Source organism: Melanostigma gelatinosum (assembly GCF_949748355.1).
Source record: "Melanostigma gelatinosum genome assembly, chromosome: 10".
In the NCBI taxonomy this organism is placed as follows: Eukaryota; Metazoa; Chordata; class Actinopteri; order Perciformes; family Zoarcidae; genus Melanostigma; species Melanostigma gelatinosum.
This window is the reverse complement of record NC_136643.1, coordinates 25,825,342-25,852,468: the sequence shown is the minus strand read 5'-3', so window position 1 is coordinate 25,852,468 and position 27,127 is coordinate 25,825,342. Positions and strand designations below refer to the sequence as shown.

Below are 27,127 nucleotides of genomic sequence, written 5' to 3'. Positions count from 1 at the left end.
GGTCGGTCCACTCTGTCCATCTCGAAAGTCCGTCGTCACTTCCTGAATGTTCCCATTTCTTGCTGGGTATCAAACTCAGCCGGACTCAAAGACGGCACTGTGAGGCTTCAAGAAGGTATGTTCTTCTCTCCTCTTCTTCTTCTCTTCTATTAAACATTACAGAAATGTGCAGGAAATATTGAAGGCAATATCAACACGAAGGTACGGAATTTCTGTCTATAGATGCATTCGTCTATTTATTTTGAACCTCTAAGGGAATGTGTGTTTTGTCAAACATTCCTACAAAGCTCAGGTCTTGTGTGCCACAGATTTAGTGACAAATGAATGAATAAAATGACGATTTGAGTTTCTGATTTACAAATAAACTGCTCGTTTCCGAGAAAAGCTTCCCTCCGGGGACGGATCACACCTGAAGGTCCGCCCTGTTCTCCTTGTTTATCTGGTTTATTTATGTCTACAACAGTCTGCCTCCCTCTCTCTCCAGCCGACCACAGTGCGCTCTACACCCACGTGGCCCTCTGCCTCGCCGCCTCCCTGGCCGTTCTGCTCCTCGCCGCCGCCGTCCTGGTCTTCAAAGTGGATCTGGTGTTGGCCCACAGGAAGCTGATGAGGCATTTTTCCAAGCAAGGTATAGTCTGTGGAATCGTGGGACCGACCGCACGCTGCCGGGAACTCTCTTTGTTTGCTTTACTGCACCGCTGTTGTCGTCCTCTCTGCAGCTCCTGATGGGAAGCTCTACGACGCCTATGTGAGCTTCCTCCCCCCCGACGCCCTGAGTTCAGCTCAGACGGCGAGCTTGGTCCTGCAGCTCCTTCCCGAGAAGCTGGAGAGACAACACGGGTACTCCCTGTACATCAGAGGGCGGGACGACTGCCCGGGAGAAGGTCAGCAACCGGCACTCACCTGGTTCACATGTGGAGGTTTAATGAAGGTTTCCGAGGGAACGAACCCGGTTATGTTCACGTTCGGTGTTTCTCACTAAAACACGTTGATTGCTGCGTACTTTCATTTATCGTTATACATCATTATTTATTACTTTTTGTTGTATAATTTGCATTAATAATATAAATCTGTCGTGAAACTAAAGCTGCCAAAATAAATGTAGTGCAGTAAAAAGTCCAATATTTAGTGGAATTGACAGAAGCACAACATGTAAATACTCAAGTAAGTACCTCAAGGTTGTACTGAAGTACTTTCCACCACCGCGTCAAACATTTCCTCGCACAGTTTTTGTGAAATTAGAACAAGTTTGTAAAATGTTCAGCTGCAGTTTGAATTATAATGATTCGAGTTAATAAGCCTTCGTAATAGAACGAGTCCTTTGACCATCTGTCCTTCATCGAAGTCTGTGTTTTCCATTTGACCCGTTCTTGGTTTCCTGTGTCTGATCTCTTCCAGCGGTGCATGACGTCATCGCTGCCACGGTGCGCACATGCCGCAGACTGATAATCATCCTCTCACCTGAGGGGAAATCCAGCGCTGACGGAAAAACAGAGGAGGTGCCGTTGAGGAACAACGAGAACCAGCTGTGCTACGAGCAGAAGGTCGGCCTCTACGACGCGCTGACCCAGAAGGACCCCCGAGTGATCCTGGTGGAGATCGGTGAGGACGGACTTTCATGTATTTTATATACAAACACGAGTTCAATATTCAGAAAAATCTCAGCAATAAAATGAAGAAATGTTGGAGGATTCTTTTAAGAAGAGCTAAAGCTCCTCTCCATTTTGAATCGTCGATGAGCCTCTTAGAACACGGCGCAAAGCAGCGACGCATGCTGTGAAACTCACTCACTATTGTGAAGGCCGGCTTCAAATGAAGATGTCAATAAAAACGGCCGATGTTGTATTCTGTTCCTCCAGACGGTCCGGTGGATTACAGTTGCCTGCCGGAGTCTCTGCGCTACTTCAGGAGGAAACAAGGAGCTCTGAAGTGGAAGAAAAGCTCCCTCCCAACCAACAAGCCCAACAAGCTGCGCTCAAACAGGAAGTTCTGGAAGAACCTGCGGTACCTCATGCCCTCGGTGCCAGTGGGGAGACTCCAGACCGCCGTCTGAACCGGGACACAGATGGGACCTTCAGACCTCTTGTCCTCGGGAGACTTTGCTTATTTATCTGACATGTGGGAACCAGACGGCATCCCTGAAACATATTTCATATCCGTTATTCATCATCATCAGATTAACATACGGTTCACTTCAAACAAACAAAAACATCTGGATTCATCCTGGCACAAAACAGGAATTTATTCATCAGCTTCGTCTGAAATTCTGGTTCGTTGATTCACTTTCTGGAATCCACATTGTTTACACTCATATGAGCCTGTTGGTGCAGAGTCTCCTGTTCCCCAGAAACACAAACACAGGAAATATCACTGCATGCATCATTTGCATGAACTGGACTTGAGTTCATCATTGTTGAGCCCACAGCCAGATGTGGATCAGTGATGGGGGAGTCTTTCCATGTCTGCATCTACAACTCCTTCGTTCTAACATAAACCACGACGCTCGATGCTGTTGAACCTTTTGTTGTGTCGTTGTCTCTCTTGGAGACGCTGGAAACATCGTGATGACGTCAAAGATGTTTTTTGATTCGACCATCTGTCAAACCGACATTTCACCAAACAATCTCAAATGCTTCCGACACCACCAAACCTCAACGTGATCGGAGGTTTAAGCAGCCAAAAAGGACTCAAAATGACCAACAAAGAGACTTCATTAAAGAAATGAGCATGGGTTGATTACTTAACAGGCCTACCAGACACAGGCCCAGGGGCCCAACGCGTCAGGGGCCTCCTCAGAGAGACAAGTAACAACCAGGAAGAGACTCAAAGTGACAACAAGCCGACCAAAACAACCACAGAGAGACACACAATGATGACCAACAGACTCGAAGTGACAATCACGAGAAGAAAAAAAATACAAAGAGGCGCGAAATGACTATAAAGACACATTAAAAGACTATAATGAGACACAAATTGACTCCAAAGAGGTACAAAACAACAACAAAGATACTGAAAAAGACTACAAAGAGTCATTAAAAGACTATAATGACACGTAAATGGACTATAAAGAGACACAACAACCGCAAAGTACAACAAAAGAATTGCAAAGAGACACAAAATGATCACAAATAAACTCAAAACAACAGCAGAGGGTGGGCCCTTTAGCATGTCCGGGCCCAGGGGCCCGTTGTGTGACAGCCCTTCCATGGAGGTGGTCATTCAGCGTTTCAGCGTTTAAGCCAGCAGGCTGTTGAGAACTATTGGCTGCTATGTATGTCCATTTGTGATGATGATCTCAGGAAGAGGAAGAACACAGTGTGGACCTTTGCTTTTTCCACATGGTGTCAGTGCCTTCCAAGCGTTTGTCCGTTTCTCCAGCCGTCAGCGCTGCACACTGGAAACCATCTTCCCCAGTAAGCGACATGGTGAACGTCACTGGTGCAGCTCTTCACTGTCTGATCTGTTGTTTCCTGTCAGCATCGGAGTCTGTAAATGTGCATTTTGGGCTCAGCTGACGTGCATCACGTCCCTAAAAGCTTCTATGAAACCCCACTCTCAGGGGCACAGACAGATAATGAGCCTCTTAGACGGGTTCATTGGGTCATTTAACGGATAATTCAATCATAGTTTGTTGAATGAATTTTTAAGATTAGACGAAGCAAACAGAGCATCAGATATAACTGAGTCTCTTCCTTTACACGGTAGAAGCTTGTGGCACAAACAGAATCGCGCTGACTGAGAGATTCTATGAATCTTGCCGCAACATTTCCTGTTCAGTCTTTCAGAGAAACATCTTGTTTTCTAATCTTCGTCATTTTATCTCACTGTATCTCAGGCATCCTGTCCCTTTTACGCTGCTCATCTCTGTTCTCGTTTTCATTTTATGAATAAATATTTATACAACAGTTTGTTTGTTTGTTAGCTCTAAAATTTAAATTGCATCCAATTTTTTTTTGAATACTTGCAAATACAACTTTAATGGAGATTTTGCTAACTGGGACACAAAAGGTTTTGACTCAGAGCTTTGCCTCCAAAGATAAATCCAGCAGCATGGCGCCCATCAAAGCATTGTTTTATATGTCATCATGTACACAAACTGCACCTTGGCGCACATTATTGTGGGTTGAAGTGTGGCAGCTCATGGGGATGCAAGTAATATAAAGTGGTGGCATGCGATATGCTATTTATCCAGTCATTGTGGTCCGTCGCGCCTCAAAGGGAGTCAGCATCCTTTGGCTGAAATAGAACCTGGTTGAAGACACGCCGTGAAACCCTGTCACAGTGCAGCGATGTGCGGCTGAGCTGGGAAAAAACTGTATCTGTTGAGAAAGCAGCTGAATGCTGTTGGTAAAGATTGCTGCATGGATTTGTTCCAATTAAACCACAAGAGCATCAGTGAGGTCCAACAGTGACGAAGAGGATCAAGGCCTGGCTCCATCCCGGTCACGTTGTTCCACATAAAACCATAAAACTATTTGAAATGTTCATGGACTTGGCTTTGTACATGGGAGCAGTGCTGGGTTCAAACAGCAACAGGACCTTTACTGCTGCAATAAAGATGGAAACAAACCATTGTCTTACATTTTGCTGTAGCCTTAATTCGATTGAGAATGAATTAAGACTACACTTTAATTAGAACTGTGAGGTAAACCCACTTGATGAGACGAGTGGTAGATGGGTAGGTTTAGTTGCTGAAGTCCTTTACACACACGGCAACCTCCGGTTCTGAAAATTGAATCAAAAGCTTCATGTGTTAAAGCTGCATTCCCTCTAGTGTCAGGGGGAGATTGGGCAGATTTGTCCAATTAAATTAAAACCCTACAGCAGCATAGTCTAAACGTGTGCACAGGGTGTTCACATTCAGGATCAGAATCATGTTGCACTGAAAATGAGCTGCCATGCACATGCTCTCAAGACTGATTTCACATTGGTTCTCTAATTCATTTGATTTCTTCTTCCAGAATGTTTCGCCTCAACCACGAGGAAAACGTCAAAAGCCGAATGCTCACGGCACAATGTCTCATCTCCATAATGTCTCATAACAGACATCATGGTTGGGCTTAAAATAACTCCGTAACGTTAGGTTTAGGCAACAAAACTAACGTTAGGTTTAGGCAACAAAACTAACGTTAGGTTTAGGCAACGGAACTAACATTAGGTTTAGGGAACAAAGCTGACGTTAGGTTTAGGCAACAAAGCTAACATTAGGTAACAAAGCTAACGTTAGGTTTAAGCAACAGAACTAACATTAGGTTTAGGCAACAAAGCTAACATTAGGTAACAAAGCTAACGTTAGGTTTAAGCAACAGAACTAACATTAGGTTTAGGCAACAAAGCTAACGTTAGGTTTAGGCAACAAAACTAACATTAGGTTTAGGCAACAAAGCTAACGTTAGGTTTAGGCAACAAAACTAACGTTAGGTTTAGGCAACAAACTAACGTTAGGTTTAGGCAACAAAACTAACATTAGGTTTAGGCAACAAAGCTAACGTTAGGTTTAGGCAACAAAACTAACATTAGGTTTAGGCAACAAAGCTAACGTTAGGTTTAAGCAACAGAACTAACATTAGGTTTAGGCAACAAAGCTAACGTTAGGTTTAGGCAACAAAACTAACATTAGGTTTAGGCAACAAAGCTAACGTTAGGTTTAGGCAACAAAACTAACGTTAGGTTTAGGCAACAAACTAACATTAGGTTTAGGCAACAAAGCTAATGTTAGGTTTAGGCAACAAAACTAACATTAGGTTTAGGCAACAAAGCTAACGTTAGGTTTAGGCAACAAAACTAACATTAGGTTTAGGCAACAAAGCTAACGTTAGGTTTAGGCAACAAAACTAACGTTAGGTTTAGGCAACAAACTAACGTTAGGTTTAGGCAACAAAGCTAACGTTAGGTTTAGGCAACAAAGCTAACTTTAGGTTTAGGCAACAAAACTAACGTTAGGTTTAGGCAACAAAGCTAACGTTAGGTTTAGGCAACAAAACTAACATTAGGTTTAGGCAACAAAGCTAACGTTAGGTTTAGGCAACAAAACTAACGTTAGGTTTAGGCAACAAACTAACATTAGGTTTAGGCAACAAAGCTAACGTTAGGTTTAGGCAACAAAGCTAACTTTAGGTTTAGGCAACAAAACTAACGTTAGGTTTAGGCAACAAAACTAACGTTAGGTTTAGGCAACAAAACTAACGTTAGGTTTAGGCAACAAAACTAACGTTAGGTTTAGGCAACAAAACTAACGTTAGGTTTAGGCAACAAAACTAACGTTAGGTTTAGGCAACAAAGCTAACGTTAGGTTTAGGCAACAAAGCTAACGTTAGGTTTAGGTAACAAAAATAACGTTAGGTTTAGGCAACAAACTAACGTTAGGTTTAGGCAACAAAGCTAACGTTAGGTTTAGGCAACAAACTAACGTTAGGTTTAGGCAACAAAACTAACGTTAGGTTTAGGCAACAGAACCAAATATTTAGGTTTAGGCAACAAAACTGTCACGATACCAAATCAATTCCTCTGGCCGTTTCTTAGTCTCATGGATACTTTTAATTTGTCTGTTCACCACGAATAAGGATCCTAATTGACTTTCCATTGGCATTGTTGTCGTCCTGAGCCACATCAATGAATGTCTGAATGTTTCTGCATTGCTTTTGTTCTGAACCTGTTGAGTCTCAGCAGACAATGAGCTCTTATGAAGCACTTATACCGTCAACTAATCACTGTATTGGAAAGCACTCACCGTCCTCTACTCACTGACTCATTTCATAACAAATCACTTACCGTCTACTTTCTTACTAAGTGGGAATGCTTATTATATGTTTACGGAAATCTGAGGTCACCTCTTTCAGTTCTGATGGGAACAGAGAAAGTATAACATTACATTCAAATGAACTTTCCTTGTGAAAATTGGTATAACGTATTAACTGAAAAGCATAACGGAACAAAATTAGCATAACAACATATAAATGTAACGTTATAATGTGGAAATGTAAAGTAATGTAACGTATATAAAAAACAACCGTCCCTTGCAGATTTTCTTACACAACAAGCACAACTAAGTTAACAGCTAACAGGCTTTAAGTCGGTTTCATACAGCAGGACGTGAACAGCGGCCTCCTTGACCCATCCCCCACCCCTCCACTCGCTTTTCGTGGACTTTCTTGCTCTTTAGACTCGTAATTGTACCTCGTAACACTCAATAACTTTTGCTCGATGTAAACATGCCACTCGTGTCAGTTAGTAGGAAGCACGTTGCTCATCAAAGGCGATTGCTGATTCGGTTGTTGCCTTGGGGAACAACACAGCGTGACAGTTTCGTCAACATGTGGACGATACGTACAACGTATACCAGCAGTGTCTTGTTCTGTTAAGTGTACCTCACATGATGCTCTGACACAAGCTGTCTGCTGAGGTATTATGTAAATATTTATTATGTCCCATGCAAAAGAGGGGAGACAAGCCTAGCTTTGAATAAAGTCACTATGGCCACAGTTGGCACCTCAGTAAACACACATATCATAGACTGTTTGATCGGGATGATGAATTAGAAACTGCTGTCACTGAAACAGGATATTTCTTTGGATTTTCCAGTGAAGTGTGTGTGTGAGGGAGATAAGTGGGAGAAGGGAGGGAGAATGTTGAATGAGTGTGTGTGAGTGTGTGTAGGTGTGTGTGATTTCCCTTCTCTGCTGCTCACTCGATCTGCAGAGTTCAGTGATGAGCAGAGAGGCTATAAAGCAGGTAGAGCAGAAGAAGGACACACCATCCAGCTGTCAGCACACACTTTCACGAGGTAAGCAAAGCGCTTTTAATTTGTGTCCTCCGTGTTTATTTCAAACGGCATTGAACTGTAAAACGACAGGGTGTTTTGTATTTACGGTCTTAGTGAGCATGCTGTTAACGAGGACTGAACTTCACTGTATTTAATCGATGCTTTTTTGTTTTTCATAAGATGTATTTTAAATCCATTCGTTCTTTCTTAAAGGCAAAATGTTGGAAGTCTCAAGTCTGATATTAACAGTGGCTTCATGTATGAATAACCATAACGGATTCAACAATGTATTTCTGTTACGCCAGAGTGTGGATAGGATATGTTTGGTTATTTGTGTAATGCTTTCCATGTTAGTTATATTTGTTTTTATGGACCATCATCTGGTTTATTGGTTTGTTTTAATTCTGTCGTCTCTTTTGTGTGATTTTCTTTATTTAAATGCTTTTTTGTTGGTTTTATCTTTTTGCAGTTTTCTTTTTTTAAGTCTGTTATTTGTGTTTTGAAGCTGTGCCACCAGGAGCGCCTTGGAAATGAGATTCAATGAGGTTATTACATGAAGGTTGAATAAGAATTAAACACAGCACGGTGTGTGCTAATCAATATCTTTATTTTAACAGGCGATGACTGTAATGTGAAAGGGGTCTGAGCTTTTTAGCCTCTTTCAAATGAAGTACTGTTTAACTTTTGAAATAAATAGTGGATGATTGTTTGTAGCTTATGAAACAAAAACACTGCTGTGTTGAGTTTAGTTCTTGCTGTTTGACTGACATCTTCTTCATTTGTAATTATTATTTCAGTACAGCTCATTGATTTGGTTTTCTCTGCTCTCATCGACCCTGTTTCGAGCAGCAGACGGCAGCTTAGGAGAAGAAACTCACTGACCACTAACTGATCAGCAGAGTTAGCAGTTAGCTGCTGAACAAAGTGAAGCAGCCAAAGACCGCAACAGAGCTAAAAACCAACAAAACTGCAACGTGAACTGCCTCACACAGGACGTTCACCCCAAAGACAGCTGAACTCAATTATTGTGTTGCCTCAAAATAACATCGTTTTTGTTTTGTTACGTTGTTTGTAACATTAACTTTGTGTCTCAAACTGCAGTCTTCATCTGGGAGGAAAAGCATTCCCTCTAAACGTAGTTGAGAATGTAGTTCAGATGAGACGTAGTTTAGATGAGACGTAGTTCAGATGGAGACATGGGTCGACTGAAGGATGCGGGATGTGCACTTAGGCCGCTGCTTTCTCAGACAAGTCACTTAATCGTCTCCAGTTAAGTGTTTCTTAAAGCCTTCAAATGAAACGGTTGTTCAAAGTTGCTGATGTCTTTGCCGGAACTCGTATGTAATGGCCGGGGTTGTGTAACCTGCAGTTGTTCATTCTTATCAGGAGAGGAACTTGCTGTGAGGGAGATTAGATTAGAAGCAAAAAAACACGAGGTTTAACTTTAGTGCGCTCTGTCTCTCTCTCTCTCTCTCTCTCTCTCTCTCTCTCTCTCTGTCTCTCTCTCTCTCTCTCTGTCTCTCTCTCTCTCTGTGTCTCTCTCTCTCTCTCTCTCTGTCTCTCTGTCTCTCGCTCTCTCTGTCTCTCTCTCTCTCTGTCTCTCTCTCGCTCTCTCTCTCTCTCTCTCTCTCTGTCTCTCTCTCTCTCTGTGTCTCTCTCTCTCTCTCTCTCTGTCTCTCTGTCTCTCGCTCTCTCTGTCTCTCTCTCTCTCTGTCTCTCTCTCGCTCTCTCTCTCTCTCTGTCTCTCTCTCTCTCTCTCTCTCTCTCTCTCGCTCTCTCGCTCTCTCTGTCTCTCTCTCTCTCTCTCTCTCTCTCGCTCTCTCTCTCTCTCGCTCTCTCGCTCTCTCGCTCTCTCGCTCGCTCTCTCTCTCTCTCTCTCGCTCTCTCTCGCTCTCTCTCGCTCTCTCTCTCTCTCTCTGTCTCTGTCTCTCTCTGTCTCTGTCTCTCTCTCTGTCTCTGTCTCTCTCTCTCTCTCTTTCAGACAATGGATGCCTCCCGACTTCTCCTCCTCATCTTCACGGTGATGACTGCATCTGACTGTGCAGGTAGGGCATGCATGATGATTGCATTAGTGGATCTGTTAGCTGATCCCCAGGGACCCACAGGTCCAGGACACACCCTCATAGTGCTGACGCTGCACATGTAGAGGAAGCTCCCTCTCAAATGGACCACTGAAACTTACATTAATGGAGTGTAGTGGCACGGATGCACTACATTCATGAAGAGATCTATATTCATATATAGTTCTATAACAGTCACTATATTCAGAGTATAATGGACTTAATCCTGTCTGTATCAAGCCGTTGTTATTCTCACCAAATCAACAATCATTTTTTACATAATAACTATGTTTGTAAATGCATGTTTCCATACTTACTCTAAGCCAAACCGTCGTGTATTTCATAGATGAAACTGTGGGGTTTTGTTGCTGTTGGTGTTAAATAAGACGCGATAATATCTGACATGTCGTGCTATTTAAATTCCTCCCAATGAGATCAGACTGTTTAAAATACAGAGAAAGTCAAAAAAGGTGATTAAAGGAAGTATTCTAACTTGTTTTACTGTAGTTCTGTTATGTAACAAGTACAAGTATTTTACGTAACATTATTTTAACCAAACCGAGTAGGTTTGTTGCGTTTATTTTAAAAAGACACTATGCATGTAACAAGCATAAATGCATAAACCTGACTCATACAGTACCTGTGTGTGTGTGTGTGTGTGTGTGTGTGTGTGTGTGTGTGTTTAAGGTTTTAATCTATCTTCCATAAGAACTGATGCAAAAGTCTGTTTAAAAAGAGTAAACACCTTTTCTCTTTGCATCTGATTCTATCGTTTTGTTGTTGTTGTTCTCCACTGCAGCATTTCAAGCCTGTAATACTTGCAGGCTCTGTCTACCTGCACATTTACATAACCGTGAATAAACACCATGCCGTTCACTTTCATCTTCATCACCATTATCTCTGTCATCTTCTCCCCACATGTTCAGAGTCAGCCGAGCGCCGATGTTTCAACAGTACCCCGGAGTCGTACAACCTTATTGAAGGGGAGGCGTTTTACTTTGTGCCCTACGATGTGGAGAATCTGGATGAAAAGTTCACCTGGTTCAGAAATAATAGCGACAATGAGATTGAGAATATCACCAGTGACGAGAATGAGGACGTACATCACCACGGCGGAGCGCTCTTCCTCCTGAACCCCGTCCTTACGGACTCTGGCTTTTACACCGCTCGGTCAGGATACTTTCTCTGAAATACATTCTTCTCACTGAGATGATCTGTTGATACCATCTCTGATTGTCATCACTTCTTGTTTTCCAGGGACGACCGCTCATCCGGAGAGTGTTACAACCATTATGTAACCTTTAGGGTTTTCAAAAAAAGCCTTAAGTTTCACAGCAAACTCCTCTATGGAAAAATAAAGAACTCTGACGACAGCAAGAACGTCCCATGTCCGTCCACCATCGGCCACTTTTGTGAAATGTTGAATGGAAACTTCAGCTGGAACAAGGTACGAGTGATTCCAGTCACTCTGGTGTGATGGTGGTCAGGTTTAAACCTGGAATCTTGAGTATTGTGATTTAGTTTAACAGAAATGACATTGTTAAATTAAGCAGCCCAGTATCATGGCAGTTTGTGAAAAAGCCATGAAATGCAATCTATTGGTTTTGTTTTTTGTGTACCAAGTCCTTCTTATGTCCTGTTTCCAAATTCCTTCCATATGACTTCATTTGATTCCTTCTTTATTTCCCTCTTCAAATTACCGCACGTTTGCGGCCCCTCCTGCAGGACTCCGAACCCCTTGAAGGCCGACACGAAAAAGACCTGTGGATCAAAAACGCTACCAAGGCTGACGAGGGCATCTACACGTGCATTTGTACCTGGACGCACAACGGCCTGGAGTACACCTCGTCGGCCTCCAGGAGGCTGGAACATTTAGGTGAGCGGGCATTTTCTGTTTTTTATGTACTATTAATGATGATTTACATCATCCATGTGTTTCCTGATGGATTGTCATCCCACAACAAGGTGAACGTGCAGGAGTTTAAAAAGTTTCATTGTGATGGCCAATATGTTAATTAGCATAGAGTTCCCAATTAGCATAGAGTCCCCTGTTAGCATAGAGTCCCCTGTTAGCATAGTTAGCAGGAAGATCTCAAATGACTGTAGCGCCCTTATAAAGGTAAATGTAAACTTACTGGCTTAGTGGTAAACTTAACTGTTAATTCATCAGACAATGAAGATTTATTTTAATAATGTTTTGAAATATGCTCAAAACTAAATTTCCAAGTAAACTGCAAAGTCATCAACAAAGAATCTTTTGGCTAATAAGTTTGGTTGATTCTACAAAGTTGATACAGTCAACATTTGTCAACGGTGACCATCCCAAAATGAATATCTGATCTGTTTCTCTTTACGTATGCGGGTATTAGAGGTACGAATATCTATCTAACTTGTTGGTTATGAAAAGTGAATTAAATGTACCGCTGACTGTCATTCATTTGAATTTTAATTGCTGAACCTCACGTCCTCCATTTGCAACACCCTGCTCGTTAAGAAAAGGAAACGTGGAAAAACTGTGTCTGAGTCATCGCTGAAGCAAGAAACCATGAGGACGATCTTTCTATCTCTGCAGAACATAAGACCTCAAACAAGACCCTCAGATACTGACCCACCCTCAACTCTCTAAGTACACATACATACATAATACATATAAACCTGTTCAAACCACTGCTGCCATATCACAAGACATGCGCTGCTCACCTCAACATATAGTTGAAGGGCTACACCAAACTGTTTTGTTTTATTTGGGGGGCTTTCTGGAGCCATATAGAGACCTGAGGGGCCAACTGAACTTCATGTATAGAATCAGTGGAGTGCCTCATTCATATTGTACCTCTGAAGTATTGTATTACATATATAAATATACTGCACAGACTCATACGACTGCTGCAAACACAAATCACGCTGGAATTTGCGCTACAATTTGCATCTGTTGCCTAATTAAACTCTATTTTAAATACGTTTTACATGTTTTATTTATTTTAATACTTTTGCTCAGTCATCCCCCCTTTCTTTTTTTGCACTAGTTTAGTGTGTATAGATGGAAATCAAAGGACAGTAAAAAGTGTATTGTTGAGTGTGTCTTTGTGTGTATAACAATAAAGCTTTGAATGTTGAATCTGATTTTTGAACTCTACATCCCTTCCTTAAATCTCATCTCTACAAAGTATCTACTTTAAATCAACTCAATGCACAATGTGCAATGCTATGCTATGTTTTTGTCTTTTAGGCCTAGAAATAGAAATATTTGCTTATTTGAATAGTTTTGTTCAGATATTTTTAACTGCTTCATCCAAACTGAACATTCAGTCTGGTGCTGGTTTGAACTGTCACGTTCAGTTTAGTACAAAACAAGGCTTAACAAGTTGTTCATCGAGTTAAAAGCTCAGCAGTCGGTTATGAATGACGGTCACGTGACGAACTCTCAGTCGCCACTGAACAGGAGCTCCACTGCTAAAAGCTACTGATTTTGTTCAGTGATCAATTCTAGAGGCCCTGTAGTCACTTCAGTTTGAAGGTTCGCAGTCATAGATCCACTGGTGCATACACTGCCAGTCCATACATAACGTAAGAAAGTCAGTTATGTTACTCTGTTCGATAAAGTTGTGACTTCACGTTGTTTTGTCACATTGTTTCATCACATTGTTCGTTACGATGGTATGTTGTTGCGTTACGTTGTTGCGTTACGTTGTTGCGTTACGTTGTTGCGTTACGTTGTTGCGTTACGTTGTTGCGCTACGTTGTTGCGCTACGTTGTTGCGCTACGTTGTTGCGTTACGTTGTTGCGTTACGTTGCTGCGTTACGTTGCTGAGTTACATTATGTTGTTGCGTTACGTTGTTGCGTTACGCTGTTGCGTTACGCTGTTGCGTTACGCTGTTGCGTTACGCTGCTGCGTTACGCTGCTGCGTTACGTTGCTGCGTTACATTGCTGCGTTACATTGCTGCGTTACATTGTTGCGTTACATTGTTGCATTACGTTGCGTTACGTTGCGTTGTTGCGCTGTTGCGTTGTTACATATTTATGTTGTTTTGTTATCATTTTTAGACAAACCGTGCCGTTTGTCTCAACAAAAAATCAACATTGTGCATTTCTGCAAGCGTGATACAAGGCTGATATGAAACATATTCATAAAACATTTCTTGGATCAGAAAGGTCGAAAGTCAAAGTAATCAGTTGAAGAAACGTACAATGCCAACATTTTTCCGGACCGGTTGGTACACAATACAACCAATGTGTTCATTTAAAGTGGTGTTCAGTAGAACTTAGTTTGGTCTTTAGGAATAACTAACTAATCATTCACTGATTTTTTTTTTTTTTACACTCAGGGACGAATCCACAAAGATTGGATTCCAGTTTAAGGCTTCAGTGTTGAAGATTGTTTGTTCACGTCCAACACACTAAGAATGAACATGAATCCATCTCTTGCCTGACACACATTTCACTGCAACATGTAGTCTGTGTGGATTTTACAACAAACGACCAATGTTCTCTCCAAAGTAAACTCTCGTGTTGGAAAAACAGACCGCATACAACATTTCACAAACAACAGCTGATTAAATCTCATTGCTGGGTCTTGTTTTCGCAGAACCAAGTGTTCACCGAGACGTAGAGATCATCTCTCCAGCCAACAAGGAGCAGTTCGCTGAGGAAGGTAGGAAAGCAAGAAGCCACAGCCCCTGTATCGACTGAAACACTTACACCTTACCTACGACTTATTGATTGTTGTAGTTGTGTTGCTTTTCAGTCAGTCGGTTGAGTTGTGCTGTATTTTGTTGAATCGAAGAACAATTGTTGCTACTTGATTAACTAGCCAATAGAGATCCTTTAAGAGTTAAGAAACTTGATAATTCCAGAGAGAGGTACATGCCTGGACTTAGAGTTTGTAGTCATCTGTAAATCTTTCCATGGGACTGAAATCTTACTGTATATTAAACAATAAATATTGTAGTACATATATTTGTCTGCAGACAGAACACGCGTGGCAACAACTTAAGATGAGATAATAAAACGTACATAAGACCTTGTGTAACCTCGTAGTCTGATATAAAAATGATTTTGGTGATTTGCAGTTGAAAAGGTGTCTAGATTAAAAAATAACAGTGGATTTCATTTTTAGTCTTTATTTCAAGATAAACATTGAAATGTTGCATAATACCTTAAGGTTATACGCATAAAGATTTGGAAAACTCACTTCCGAATTTGTGCAGTTAATAAAAATGATCTTGCTTATCAATCCTGCTCACCCAGAAATATGAATTTGTAGAATAAGAATGCGATCTTTCCACCAGGCATTGGGATCAAGCTGAGCTGCTCCGTTTTCTGTGGGACTGACGTGGAAGCTAACTGCAAAGCTAGCTGGCACATTGACGGCGTTTCTCCCGACCAGATCGCCGGATACAATGAAGCCATGAAACCGTGAGCGTCACTAAAAACACAACCAAATAGAGGACTCAACATACATAATGTGACCTCTATCACGTGTACATTCTATCGACAATAATAATATCTATTTATCTAGTCAGCAGGTAATGTTTCACATCTTTGTTTATCGTGTTAGCATGCTAACATTAGCTAATTAGCACTAAACAAAGTACAGCTGAGGCTGATTGGAATGATATTAGTTTTGCGGGTATTTAGCCAACCAAAGTATTGAACGAATTTCCAATCCAGTATTTGTTGAGATGTTGAAGCCTGATTAATGTTATTATCCACCAGCATGACAGAAACCGCAGCTATGAATGTAGTATTTTGTGCGCTTCCTTGCTCTGGTTGGCTGCAGTGAGTCACTTCATTTTTACTTCTCTTTGTCAGAGTCAGTCAGAGACCTGCGAAGGACACCATCTCCACTGCGATCCTGACCATTGACAAAGTGTCTGCTCAGGATTTCAACTCAAAATTTGTCTGCAGAGGCGTTGGCATGTACACACTGCGGAATGTCACTTTGACTCTGAAGCCGAGAGGTCAGTGTCGGGATCATGGACGAGTAATGATTACGTCAGACTTTGGCATTACTTGCTCATTGAAATAAGTCATTGACACAAACATTTTCTTTCCAGAGTCGATCATCCCGCTGGTCGTTGGAGGAGTGTGTGTGTTGTTTTTCTGTGTGTTGGCCGCCGTTCTGGTCAAGTGCTTCGCCATCGACCTCGCGCTCTTCTTCAGACCCTGCTTCCCACTCAGCCGTTGTGATAAAGGTAAGGAACATCTCTTTGTTTATCGCAAAGCGCCGATATTGCACATTAAAGTCTGTTAACAGGTCTTAGGGAGTACTATCGTAGAGTCTGATAAAGAATCAGGGCTGAGGACTACAAGTTAAAAACAATGTACTTGCCGCATGAGGCTAGCGGCTCGAGGCTATGTTAGCACATCCGAGTCCCCAACCAAACTGCAGCATTGTGGGTAATGTATACTGAAGGTTTGGACAAGGACATCAATTTTGACAATGTGAAACTTGATAGAGAACTGAAAGTTGATAGAGGACTCCTTTTAATGCACATGAGAGACATGAGAGTGGTGTTGACATGGTCTGTTTGACTCTAAATGGACCATAATGTACTAAATGAACATCATGCTGTATTGAAGAAGACTTGAAACTAGAGATTGAGACCATAAACTCATGTTTACAATGTTTACTGAGGTAATAAATCAAGAGAGAAGTAGAGTCATTTTCTCATAGACTTCTATTCAACCAGAGGAGTCGCCCCCTGGTGGACACTAGAGGGAATGCAGCTTTAACACATGAAGCTTTGACTTCACTTTTCATAACCTGGAAGTTTCCGCATGCATAGGCAATAAATATATTTAATGTGGCAGGAACAGGCTTCTCTACGGTTGAAAACTGAAAATTAAGAAACGTGTCCGTTTGCATGTTTTCTTGATTTGCAGTGCGTTGAGCTCTCCGGGCCACCGTACTTCTCCTTCTCTGCACAAAAGCAAACATGCAGAGATACCTGCATGTCCGACCTTGTTTCATTCTGCATGGAGGGCTGCACAACTTGGAGGATATGTTTGGGAATGTTTGAGGTCCTTTCCTTCTATCAGGAGAATAAATAATGAAGTCAATGAACTTCCCATCACCAGGATGCCCTCTTTCAATCTGACCGCTTTACTCTTCTCTCACCCTGGTGACTTCAGGTTGCACACTCCGATCGTGAATTATTGTATCCTGGGCGACCGTGAGTCAGACGGATTGTGTAACGAGGGAGGAATTATATTTTGAAACAATGAGATTATTTTTTCCTTTGCTGTGTTGACCAGCGCCTCACGAGAGCTGGATGGGACACATAAGAGCTGGATGGGATACATAAGACTCACAAACAGCTGAAGTTTATTTCAGCCTTTGTGAGACCAGAGTAGTCTCAGCGATCGCAGCGTTCTTCCAGGAACTCTTTTCCCCACACTCACATGTGACACGGCAGCGTCATAATGATCAAATAACAACAAGTCTTGACAGCTTCCGTGACTTTGTCTGTGTTTGTTAGACGGGAGGATGTTCGACGCCTACGTGGTCTACCAAATGCAGAGCGTGGACAAGGCCACCGAGGACGCGCTCTGTCAGTTCGTCGCTAAGGTTTTGCCCTCCGTCCTCGAGGAGAAGTGCGGATATCGACTCTTCATCCACGGGAGGGACGACATACCCGGAGAAGGTCGTCATTTAATGTGTTTTTATTGTTAGATTTTTTTATTTATGGACACAAATACGGATAAAACCACTGGAAGCTTATAGCATTATCCCATAGAGGCTCACTGACTCTGTAGCATTTTACTTTACTTGTCTTTGCGTCGCTCATATCTCTACATAGACATCACTACTTCTTTTATTTTCTCCAAATTGTTTTGAAGAACAATTTATTTGGCACGATGATGTCATTTTATTCTCTCTCCTAGCATTTCTGTCTTCTTCTTCTTCTCTTTTTTTGAAATTTGCTTTCGATGGTGCTTTTAGTCATTTACACGACTTAAACGGCCAAAAGATGTGATGAAATAATCTGCAGCTAACTCAAAGAGCCGGCATGTTGAACCTCTTTGAGAGGGTCCTTCAGACTTCACTGCACCCTGGGGTTCTTTTCCAACATCAGGACTTTGTGTGACCCCACAGACCGTCTGGAGCTGGTGGAGGACCGCATGAAGCAGAGCAGGAGGCTGATGGTCATCCTCACCCCGGATTCAGAGTCAGAGAGCTCAGACCAGCATCCCATCTCACCCCAAAACCCCCTCATAGGAGGGTTTGACTGGCAGGTAGTCTTTCAGCAGGAAGTCGTTACATCTGAGTTTGTCTGCAGAGTGTGGCAGTTTTGAATTAAAGTTAAGTTCCCTTTAACACTTTGTATATAAAAGTGATGAATACCGGGGTGGAGTCCTGGGAATCAGACCCACGGCCTTTTGCTGACTATCACTTCAACTATCAAATAACATCAAAAAGCCCAAAAAAGAACAATAAAAAAACTGAATCCAGAAGTCAACATTCACTCATCTGGTTGTGTCTAGAAGTTAACCCACAAGTTGTGAAACGCGCTAAAACTGTTGTGGTCACGATGAAATAACATTAGAGATCATTTAAAAGTATAATCAAACAATTATACCCGAAAACGAATTGTTGCAACTTCTCCAGGGAGAATATTCATCGAACAAAAATGTCCAGGAGTCAGAACATAAATGTCCTAATCATCTTCCAGGTGGGGCTCCACCACGCGTTGCTGCAGAGAGACATGAGTGTGATTCTGATCCAGCTGGGGGACGAGGGCCCACAAGGCTACGCACACCTTTCCGCCGGCCTGCAGCACCTGATTCTCAAGAGCGCCCCCATCAGGTGGTACGAGGACTCGCGGGGCGCCGCCGCCTGTAACTCCCGCTTCTGGAAGAGCGTGAGATACCTGATGCCGGCCACACCTGCTAAACAACGTCCACAGTCGGCTATTGTTTGAAGCCCTGGTGGATTTTACTCTGACCTTTTCTGGAATGACAGATATGTAGCATGTACAATAAAAAGGGTCCATACGCTCCAGTTACTTTTTAAATTATGCTAATATTGTCATTTATTTACTCTTGGTTAAAGAAAGTGTAAGACAATCGGAAATAATCCTAACTAATGGAATAAGTATCCCAGTGAGCATTTTTTGGTTCAAAAGACGTTTAAAAGACGTCTATGCCCGACGTTGAAAAAACGTTCAAAAGTGAAAGTGTTTTCGCCGACTATTTGTAGACGTTGAACAGACGTTCACGCTTAGACCAGATTTAAACGTGATTTGCAATACTATAATTTTTCATCCTCTACATTGTGCTCATACTAATATATCATGATTTAGAGGCTTACGAAGAAACCACATCCACATTTATCAGTTGAAAGCCAGTATTGGACATCACGTTGATATCTGGTCTAAACGTGAGCGTTGAATCAACGTCTACAAATAGTCGGCTCAAAACCTTTCACTTTTCACCGTGTATTAACCGTGTATTCAACCTCACCGTGTTTTAACCGTGTATTCAACCTCACCGTGTTTTAACCGTGTATTCAACCTCACCGTGTTTTAACCGTGTATTCAACCTCACCGTGTTTTAACCGTGTATTCAACGCCGAAATGCTTACAGTCCTTCTGGGTATAGAACACATCAACAGTTTCCACTTACAGGACAAACGACCAAGTGACGCAGCAACAGTTCATTTGTAATCATTAAAGCACAATATAAATATAACAATGTTCTTTATATAAAAACATAATCTCCCTTTCCTTCTTTAAATGTAGTTTTCAAAGCCACACAGGAGCCTGTTTCAGGAGATCTGCCATATTTTCAAGCTGGACATCTGTAAATAAAACAAGTATTAAAAAACATATTGACTTAGACCAGTTTAGAACGTCTCTACACCGGAGACCATAGACGTGTCTTCAACGGAACAATGCTGACCTGGATATTACACAATATTGTTTATATATTGCCATAACCCAAACAACAATGTTTTGACCATGATCTATTAACGTTAGTACAGTACATTAACTAACACACATGTCTGCTGTTTACTGTTTGTAACATGCTGGCGCTACATGCTAACAAGCTAGCAGCCTCGCCCGCATGATGAGCATAACATGATATTAATGGTGTGGTAATGATATTTCGGTTTGCAATACTGGAATGAAGTAGTTCAAGTACTTACAGAGTGTGTCGTTAGCGTGAAGCCTCGTTTAATCCGTCAGCTCGTTCACTTCGCTCATGAACTCAGTAAGCTCTAGCTAGCTAGCTCAAATAGTGCCGTGTTTGTTTCCAGCCTCTACCTTAGCAGAAAATTGCACAGAGTCCGTGCGCATGCGTATTCCAGCAGTAAACACTGAGTTGTGTTTTAGTGAACATATACAGACATAATGTGCTCTGCTCTCATTATGATGTCCTGGGAGCTTCTTGTTGACAGCACACAGTCTGTAGTTCCATATTTACGACGTTTTTATATGAGACATTGAATGCGTTGAAATAACGTCTTCGTGTAGACGCAGGACCTACAAAGATGCAGACCTTTAGAGATGCAGACCTTTAGAGATGCAGACCTTTAGAGATGCAGGACCTACAGAGATGCAGACCTTTAGAGATGCAGGACCTACAGAGATGCAAACCTTTAGAGATGCAGACCTTTAGAGATGCAGGACCTACAGAGATGCAGACCTTTAGAGATGCAGGACCTTTAGAGATGCATGACCTTTAGAGATATAGGACCTTTAGAGATGTAGGACCTTTAGAGATGCAGACCTTTAGAGATGCAGACCTTTAGAGATGTAGGACCTTTAGAGATGCAGACATTTAGAGATGCAGACCTTTAGAGATGCAGGACCTTTAGAGATGCAGACCTTTAGAGATGCAGACCTTTAGAGATGTAGGACCTTTAGAGATGCAGACATTTAGAGATGCAGACCTTTAGAGATGCAGGACCTTTAGAGATGCAGGACCTACAGAGATGCAGATATTTAGAGATGCAGACCTTTCGAGATGCAGGACCTACAGAGATGCAGACCTTTAGATATGCAGGACCTACAGAGATGCAGACCTTTGGATATGCAGGACCTACAGAGATGCTGACCTTTAGAGATGCAGACCTTTAGAGATGCAGGACCTACAGAGATGCTGACCTTTAGAGATGCAGGACCTACAGAGATGCAGACCTTTAGATATGCAGGACCTACAGAGATGCAGACCTTTAGATATGCAGGACATATAGAGATGCAGACCTTTAGAGATGCAGACCTTTAGAGATGCAGGACCTACAGAGATGCAGACCTTTAGATATGCAGACCTTTAGAGATGCAGGACCTACAGAGATGCTGACCTTTAGAGATGCAGGACCTACAGAGATGCTGACCTTTAGAGATGCAGGACCTACAGAGATGCAGACCTTTAGATATGCAGGACCTACAGAGATGCTGACCTTTAGATATGCAGGACATATAGAGATGCAGACCTACAGAGATGCTGACCTTTAGAGATGCAGGACCTTTAGAGATGCAGACCTTTAGAGATGCAGGACCTACAGAGATGCTGACCTACAGAGATGCTGACCTTTAGAGATGCAGGACCTTTAGAGATGCAGACCTTTAGAGATGCAGGACCTGCGACTGAATGTAGACTTTATTTATATTCTGTTACCGTTCGTGTGATTGTATTTCCTGTTTTATTTTGAAATATGTTTGTCAGGAGGTGCAGCACCAGTTAGAGGTCCATTTACTTCCTGTATAATTGATAAAGACACAGCTGTTGAACATTTATTTTTTATTTATATTGTTTGTAAAGTTTTGGATTTCTCAATATGAAAATAAAGAATTATAATTTTAAGAAATGCCACAGATTTGTTGCTTATGGTTAATTGTGTGTCGTCCGTATTTTTATTGTAATATGATGTAGAGAAGTCTCTGTATAGCAGTTGTTACTCATTAAAAGTATAATTTACTTGTTGGGGAATAAACTCAAATCTATTATTACTGAAGTGTTTGCTGAACATAACTGTTGTTGCAGCGTTTATCCAGTAGAGGGCGACATTTATTTTCCTCATGGGAAAGGTGTTTTAATTTGAAACAGTGGTCATGTGACAGAGCATTTCTTAAACTATTACACACACACACACACACGCACACCCCCGCGCACGCAGCCGGCAGCTGATTACACGTTAACCTGGAGTCTGACGGAGTGTTGGTGTGTGATGGAGGATCCGTGCAGGACGGAGTGGATCACTTCACAGTAAGTGGTGACGTCTCACTCTTTCTTCTTCTTATTTCAGAGCTGATTCCATGTCATACTAAGATAAGTCCACTTTGTTTCTGAAGGATTTCCTACAAAGGAAGTAAAAACCAGAAAGAAGTAAACTGCAGTAAAACTTGTAACAAATAAATGCTTGCAGATTTAAATAATACCACAAAAAGAGTGTTGTAGACAATATTAATGTATTAAAAAGCACTTTAATACATTTATTCACTATTTACCACTTTTACTATTTTAACACAAATGCTATTTAAAATGTGCGCTGAAGTAAAAATACACTTACTAAAATATATGATAAGTAGGGATTTTGCTGAAGTACGAGACAAATAAAAGCTTTTTCTGTTTTTATACAATATAATTATTCAAATTCTTGAATGAGACTTAGTGAACTCTTAGTTCTCTCTGCTTATATGCAAAGTGGATGTCTTGACTGTGAAAACAAAACAAACTGCATGTTGTTGCATCATAGGTGTCAGCTGAGAGCAGGAAGCAAACAAGGCATGTCAGAGTGTAATAACACACTGTAATAACACACTGTAATGACACACTGTAATAACACACTGTAATGACACACTGTAATGACACACTGTAATGACACACTGTAATAACACACTGTAATGACACACTGCATGGTAGTAAACCCGTGTTGAGCTCACCTTTGTCACCTTTTTGTTTTAAATCATTGCTCCTTCAAATGTTCAGACGGAGACTTTGGTGACGTCTGTGGTTTATTTAAAAAAATCTCTGATGTTGGAACATTTTGAGAAAAATGAACTTTTTCTGGTGAAGTTTTGTAGCAGATTTTTATTTGTAAAGACTAAATTCATTCAATTATGTAAGACTTTTCTCTGATAAATGTTTCTCCTCCGGTTCTGCCGAGTAAAGCCGAAGCTTCATGTGTTAAAGCTGTTTTGTTTTGTCCACAACTCAAAGAACAAGATAAAGAAACCAGAAAATATTCACATTTTAAGAAGCTGGAATCAGAGACTTTTTACCTTTATTCAGCAAAAGAAAATTACTCAAATGTATTAATCGATTATTAAAGTTTCATTTTATAGATGACAACTAATTGATTCATGAATTCATCTTTGCAGCTTTAGCAGTTGAGTATGTTTGTATTGTGTCATCGCCACTTTGACTGAAGTGAAAGATCTCAGGTAACGCCGAACGTGTAACAGTCTTTATTTCCTGCACCTTTAAACCAACGGGCTGCTGAACCTTCGTGTTTCTTTGAATCGTTTGAAATCATCAGAATGCTGTTGAAGACGTGACGTTAGTCTGAGCGCTGCATACGTCCCCATGTGGCCTTTTACCCCCATCGCCTGCTGCAGCCAGCTCTGGACGTCACTGTGTGTGTGTGTGTGTGTGTGTGTGTGTAAATGTGCGTGTGTCAGCAGAAGCGGCACACTCCCATTGAAAAGGAAGGGGGGGGGGGGGGGGGGGGGGTATGCTGGATGACGTTTGGCCCGGCAGCTGGGAGCTGCTCCGTCTCTTTTGTTCCTCTTTGACCCCGCTGACCCGGCACTCGCCCCGGTGTCACACACACACACACACACACACACACGCACGCACACACACACACACACACACACACACCTGCACACGGTCAGACACATGGCTGCACACACACGCACACACACACACACACACACACAGCGGTATATATGGAAATGTGATGTTTTGCTAATACACACACATACAGACACACGCACACACACACACAGAAACACTCACACACACGCACACACACACACACGCGCACACACACACACACGCGCACACACACACACACACACACACACACACACACACACACACACTGTGTTCAATAGGCCCTGTGGGGACGATCTATCACGACTTAATCAGGGAGCTGTGAATTTAGGTGTGTGTGTGAGAGTGTGTGAGAGTGTGTGTGTGTGTGTGTTGCTGTCGTGATTTTCCAGCGAGCAGGTCAACCTGATGACTCAAAAGGATTAATTAAGTTGTCAAACACTTCTGCAGGTTCTAAATGTGAAATGATTATTTTCATTATTGATTAATTGATAAAACAGCATTTTTCTAACATTTCTGCATATTGAGTCACTCTCAAAAGTTTCTGTCAATCTTCTCAATTATTTGACACATCTATGCAGCTCTGGCTGCTTTTCTCGGTTGTATATGATCATAAATTGCGTATCTTTGGGTTTTTGACAATCGTTCTCAGTTCATCTTTGGAAAATTCCAAAGATGCTGTCGTGTTGCCGCGGAGGTTTATTGGCCTGAGCGATGTGGTAAATCTCAGCTATGTGTGCTGCTGAATCACTCCATCTCCATTACACCAAACACGAGCCTGCGTGAACAGCAGGTGGTGTGTGTGTGTGTGTGTGTGCACACATGTTGTCATGCTGCCTCCTTAAGTGACCCAGAGGGCACTGGGCCTAAGGCCAACCTTTTGTGTCTTCAAAGTCCTGGGTGACCCTGTCCCATCCCCCTCCACACACACACACACACACACACACACACACACACACACGCACACACACACTCACACACCATGTGCTCTGGTCTGGTGTGTGTGGCCACCCTCTCCATAGGTTGGAGCGTGTGTGTGTGTGTGTGGATGACAGCAGCTGGACTACCTCTTCCTCTCCTCTCAGGCCGTGTTAAGGGGCCGGACTAATCCCTGGTGCCCGTATCAGTGATCAGCCGGTGGGCTGTGGTTCTTTACTGACGCCCTCTCATCCATCCGTCCGCCTCGATCGTCTCACCTTCTCTTCCCTCTGTTTCTGAGCTGTTTCACGTCACTCAGCTGGATGATTTCAGTCGGTGTGAACTACAACGAATAACAGCAGCCCGTCGTCCTGCCTACACAGGAAGTCAGGTTCACGCTGAAGTTAGTTGAACGTGTTGCGTGTCAGTATCAGACGCCGAGCTGCCTGGTTAGTCTGATCCAAATATACTCAGGTTGTCTCATTGAGATCAAGATTCTTTTGAAAAGAAAGACGAGGAGAAATAGAGCAGGGATCAGAAAACAGGCAGAGAAGAGTACAGCTGTGGAGAAGGATGAAGAAAAGATGTTTGTATTCTTTCTTCAATATTCATTCAATCAATATTCATGTTCTTCATGTTCTAACATGTATTTACATCACCCTGCTACCTTGTGTGTGCTCGCGTTCAGGACGCGTCACAAAACCCTCAACGCATCGCAATACATCACATCAACACATGTCTTTTAGATAAACATGAATTTTAGGACCGTGTGCATCCATTTTACATATAATCAACCCTGAACTCTCTCCAATCAAAGTGAGATAATTGCAGATTATGTGAGAGAATAATACAATCTATGAATAAAAGAATGCACGGATCCATTTCAGAAAACATTTAGAACCAAAAGAGTTCAACTGAAGCGCAATAACCGGCTTTCACTTTCAGCTTTCGGTGGCACTTCCATATGTTTCCTCTTTTGTTTGAGGCAGAGAAGCCACACAGGTCAAACAGAAAGCACTCGGGTTGATCTCGAGTGCACAGCGGCTACACCGTGCGTTGGAGAGCCTCGGGTCGGTTCAGGCCGGCGCTGGGGAGCGGGACACCTGTTCGTCCTGCAACTACAAGCAGATGGTCCACAGGGCTCCTGCTCCCAGAGGGGCGACCTGTCAGCTGAGCCCCAATTAAGGAGTCACTGCAAGTCACGGAGGGGGGGGGGGGGGGTAAGGCTGGTTCTAACACGACTGTAATGTGATCAATTCTCTCATGTTGGACTATGAATCTCCGGCGTGTTTCTCTAAACGAATCCAGAAGAGCTCTGATGACATTTACTGTGAGAACATCAATGCTGTGACTTTAGACTAACATGGAAACTACAGACAACACACACACACACACACACACACTTATAAAAATTACATTTCACGAATAAGACAGGAACAGAGATTGATGGATATATTTAGTGGGACGCAAAAGAGCTCAGTGTTTTTTGTGAATGGTGGTAAAAGGTTTTGTCAGAATGACGGTGACTACGTCCGCTTCTTATCTACAGTCAGAATAAACTGCTGATCCAAGTTCATACTTTGTACACTGTGCGACTGCACTAGACCAAGAAGCTTCTCCAAGGTTGGAATCAGTGACTAGTGATTTGTTAAAGTGTTCAAATGTTGAGAATAAAACAGTGTTGTTGCCAGAAAAAGGCCGTCAGACAGGAAGATGAAACTGAAGGGAACAGGAAGGCTGAGTGAAAGCTGTGCTCAGGTGGTATATATATATATATATATATATATATATATATATATATATATATATATATATATATATATTACTATATTACTATATACTGGGCCTAATGACTAACTGGAAGCAGGTGATTGGCAGGAAACCAGGTTGTCCAAACATGTTCAGGCTTTACTTTGATGCAAATAAACGCAAATAACTTGGTCAGAGCTGTCGGAATCCTGGTTCCCCTTTGATAAAGGCATGCTCTATGATTTACTTAGTCCTGTAATATTATCTGCATGATTGCACGAGGATTGATTTTCTTCTCGACAGCTTGTCTGGGCATGTATTCACACTTCGCTCTGTACGCTACTGAAGGGTAAATCGTGTTTTGTTCCTCTGGCAGCGTTGGGGCAAAATAATAAACCTCCTCCTTTCTGGAGGTAAAATGTCCTGGAACCTGGACCTGTTTAAGTCCAGCCTGACAGGCAGCCAGTCTTTGTTTCTGGCCTCCTCTGAGCCGATAAGTAAAACCCCTCCGCACAATCTGAGGCCTTTGAAAAGATGCCGCCATTTTGCCAGAGCCGCGTCCAACCAGTAAAGCCTTACTCTTGCTTTTTCTTTTTTTTACCTCCCTTTCTCTCTTTTCCTTTTCTGCCTCTTGTTCATTTCAAGGCCTTTTCCCTTCACAGCTTCCTTTCCCACCTGCTAACTTTCCGTCAGACATATGTACACACACACACACACACACACACACACACACACACACTCACACGCACACACACACACACACGCACACACACACTCCTAACACCCATTTTGGGAGCACACACTACTTTTAACATAATTCGTCTCATTGTCTGACTCAAGCCAATCCCCC

At 42.2% G+C, this 27,127-nt stretch overlaps 2 protein-coding genes across 2 annotated transcripts in view; both read left to right on the top strand.

Annotated features, from left to right (window-relative positions):
- il1rl2 (interleukin 1 receptor-like 2) overlaps window positions 1–2,198 on the top strand; it is an 11,572-nt gene extending 9,374 nt beyond the window's left edge. Inside the window, exons 7-11 of the mRNA XM_079276456.1 lie at window positions 1–115; window positions 485–628; window positions 720–884; window positions 1,399–1,602; window positions 1,860–2,198. The exon at window positions 1–115 is cut by the window's left edge and continues 25 nt beyond it. Coding sequence (XP_079132582.1) covers window positions 1–115; window positions 485–628; window positions 720–884; window positions 1,399–1,602; window positions 1,860–2,053 — 822 coding nt within the window. The 3' untranslated portion in view covers window positions 2,054–2,198. The remainder of the gene's footprint in view (window positions 116–484; window positions 629–719; window positions 885–1,398; window positions 1,603–1,859) is intronic.
- Window positions 2,199–7,750: 5,552 nt separating this feature from the next.
- LOC306783574 (interleukin-1 receptor-like 1) lies at window positions 7,751–18,749 on the top strand (the record flags this gene model as incomplete). The annotated part of the gene is made up of 12 exons (XM_079277282.1): window positions 7,751–7,783; window positions 9,744–9,807; window positions 10,749–10,992; window positions 11,080–11,269; window positions 11,548–11,824; window positions 14,411–14,476; window positions 15,114–15,240; window positions 15,637–15,785; window positions 15,882–16,019; window positions 17,307–17,471; window positions 17,924–18,063; window positions 18,501–18,749. The coding sequence occupies exons 2-12, from the start codon at window positions 9,747–9,749 to the stop codon at window positions 18,747–18,749; spliced, it is 1,806 nt and encodes a 601-aa protein (XP_079133408.1). The 5' UTR covers window positions 7,751–7,783; window positions 9,744–9,746.
- Between the last annotated feature and the right edge of the window lie 8,378 nt (window positions 18,750–27,127).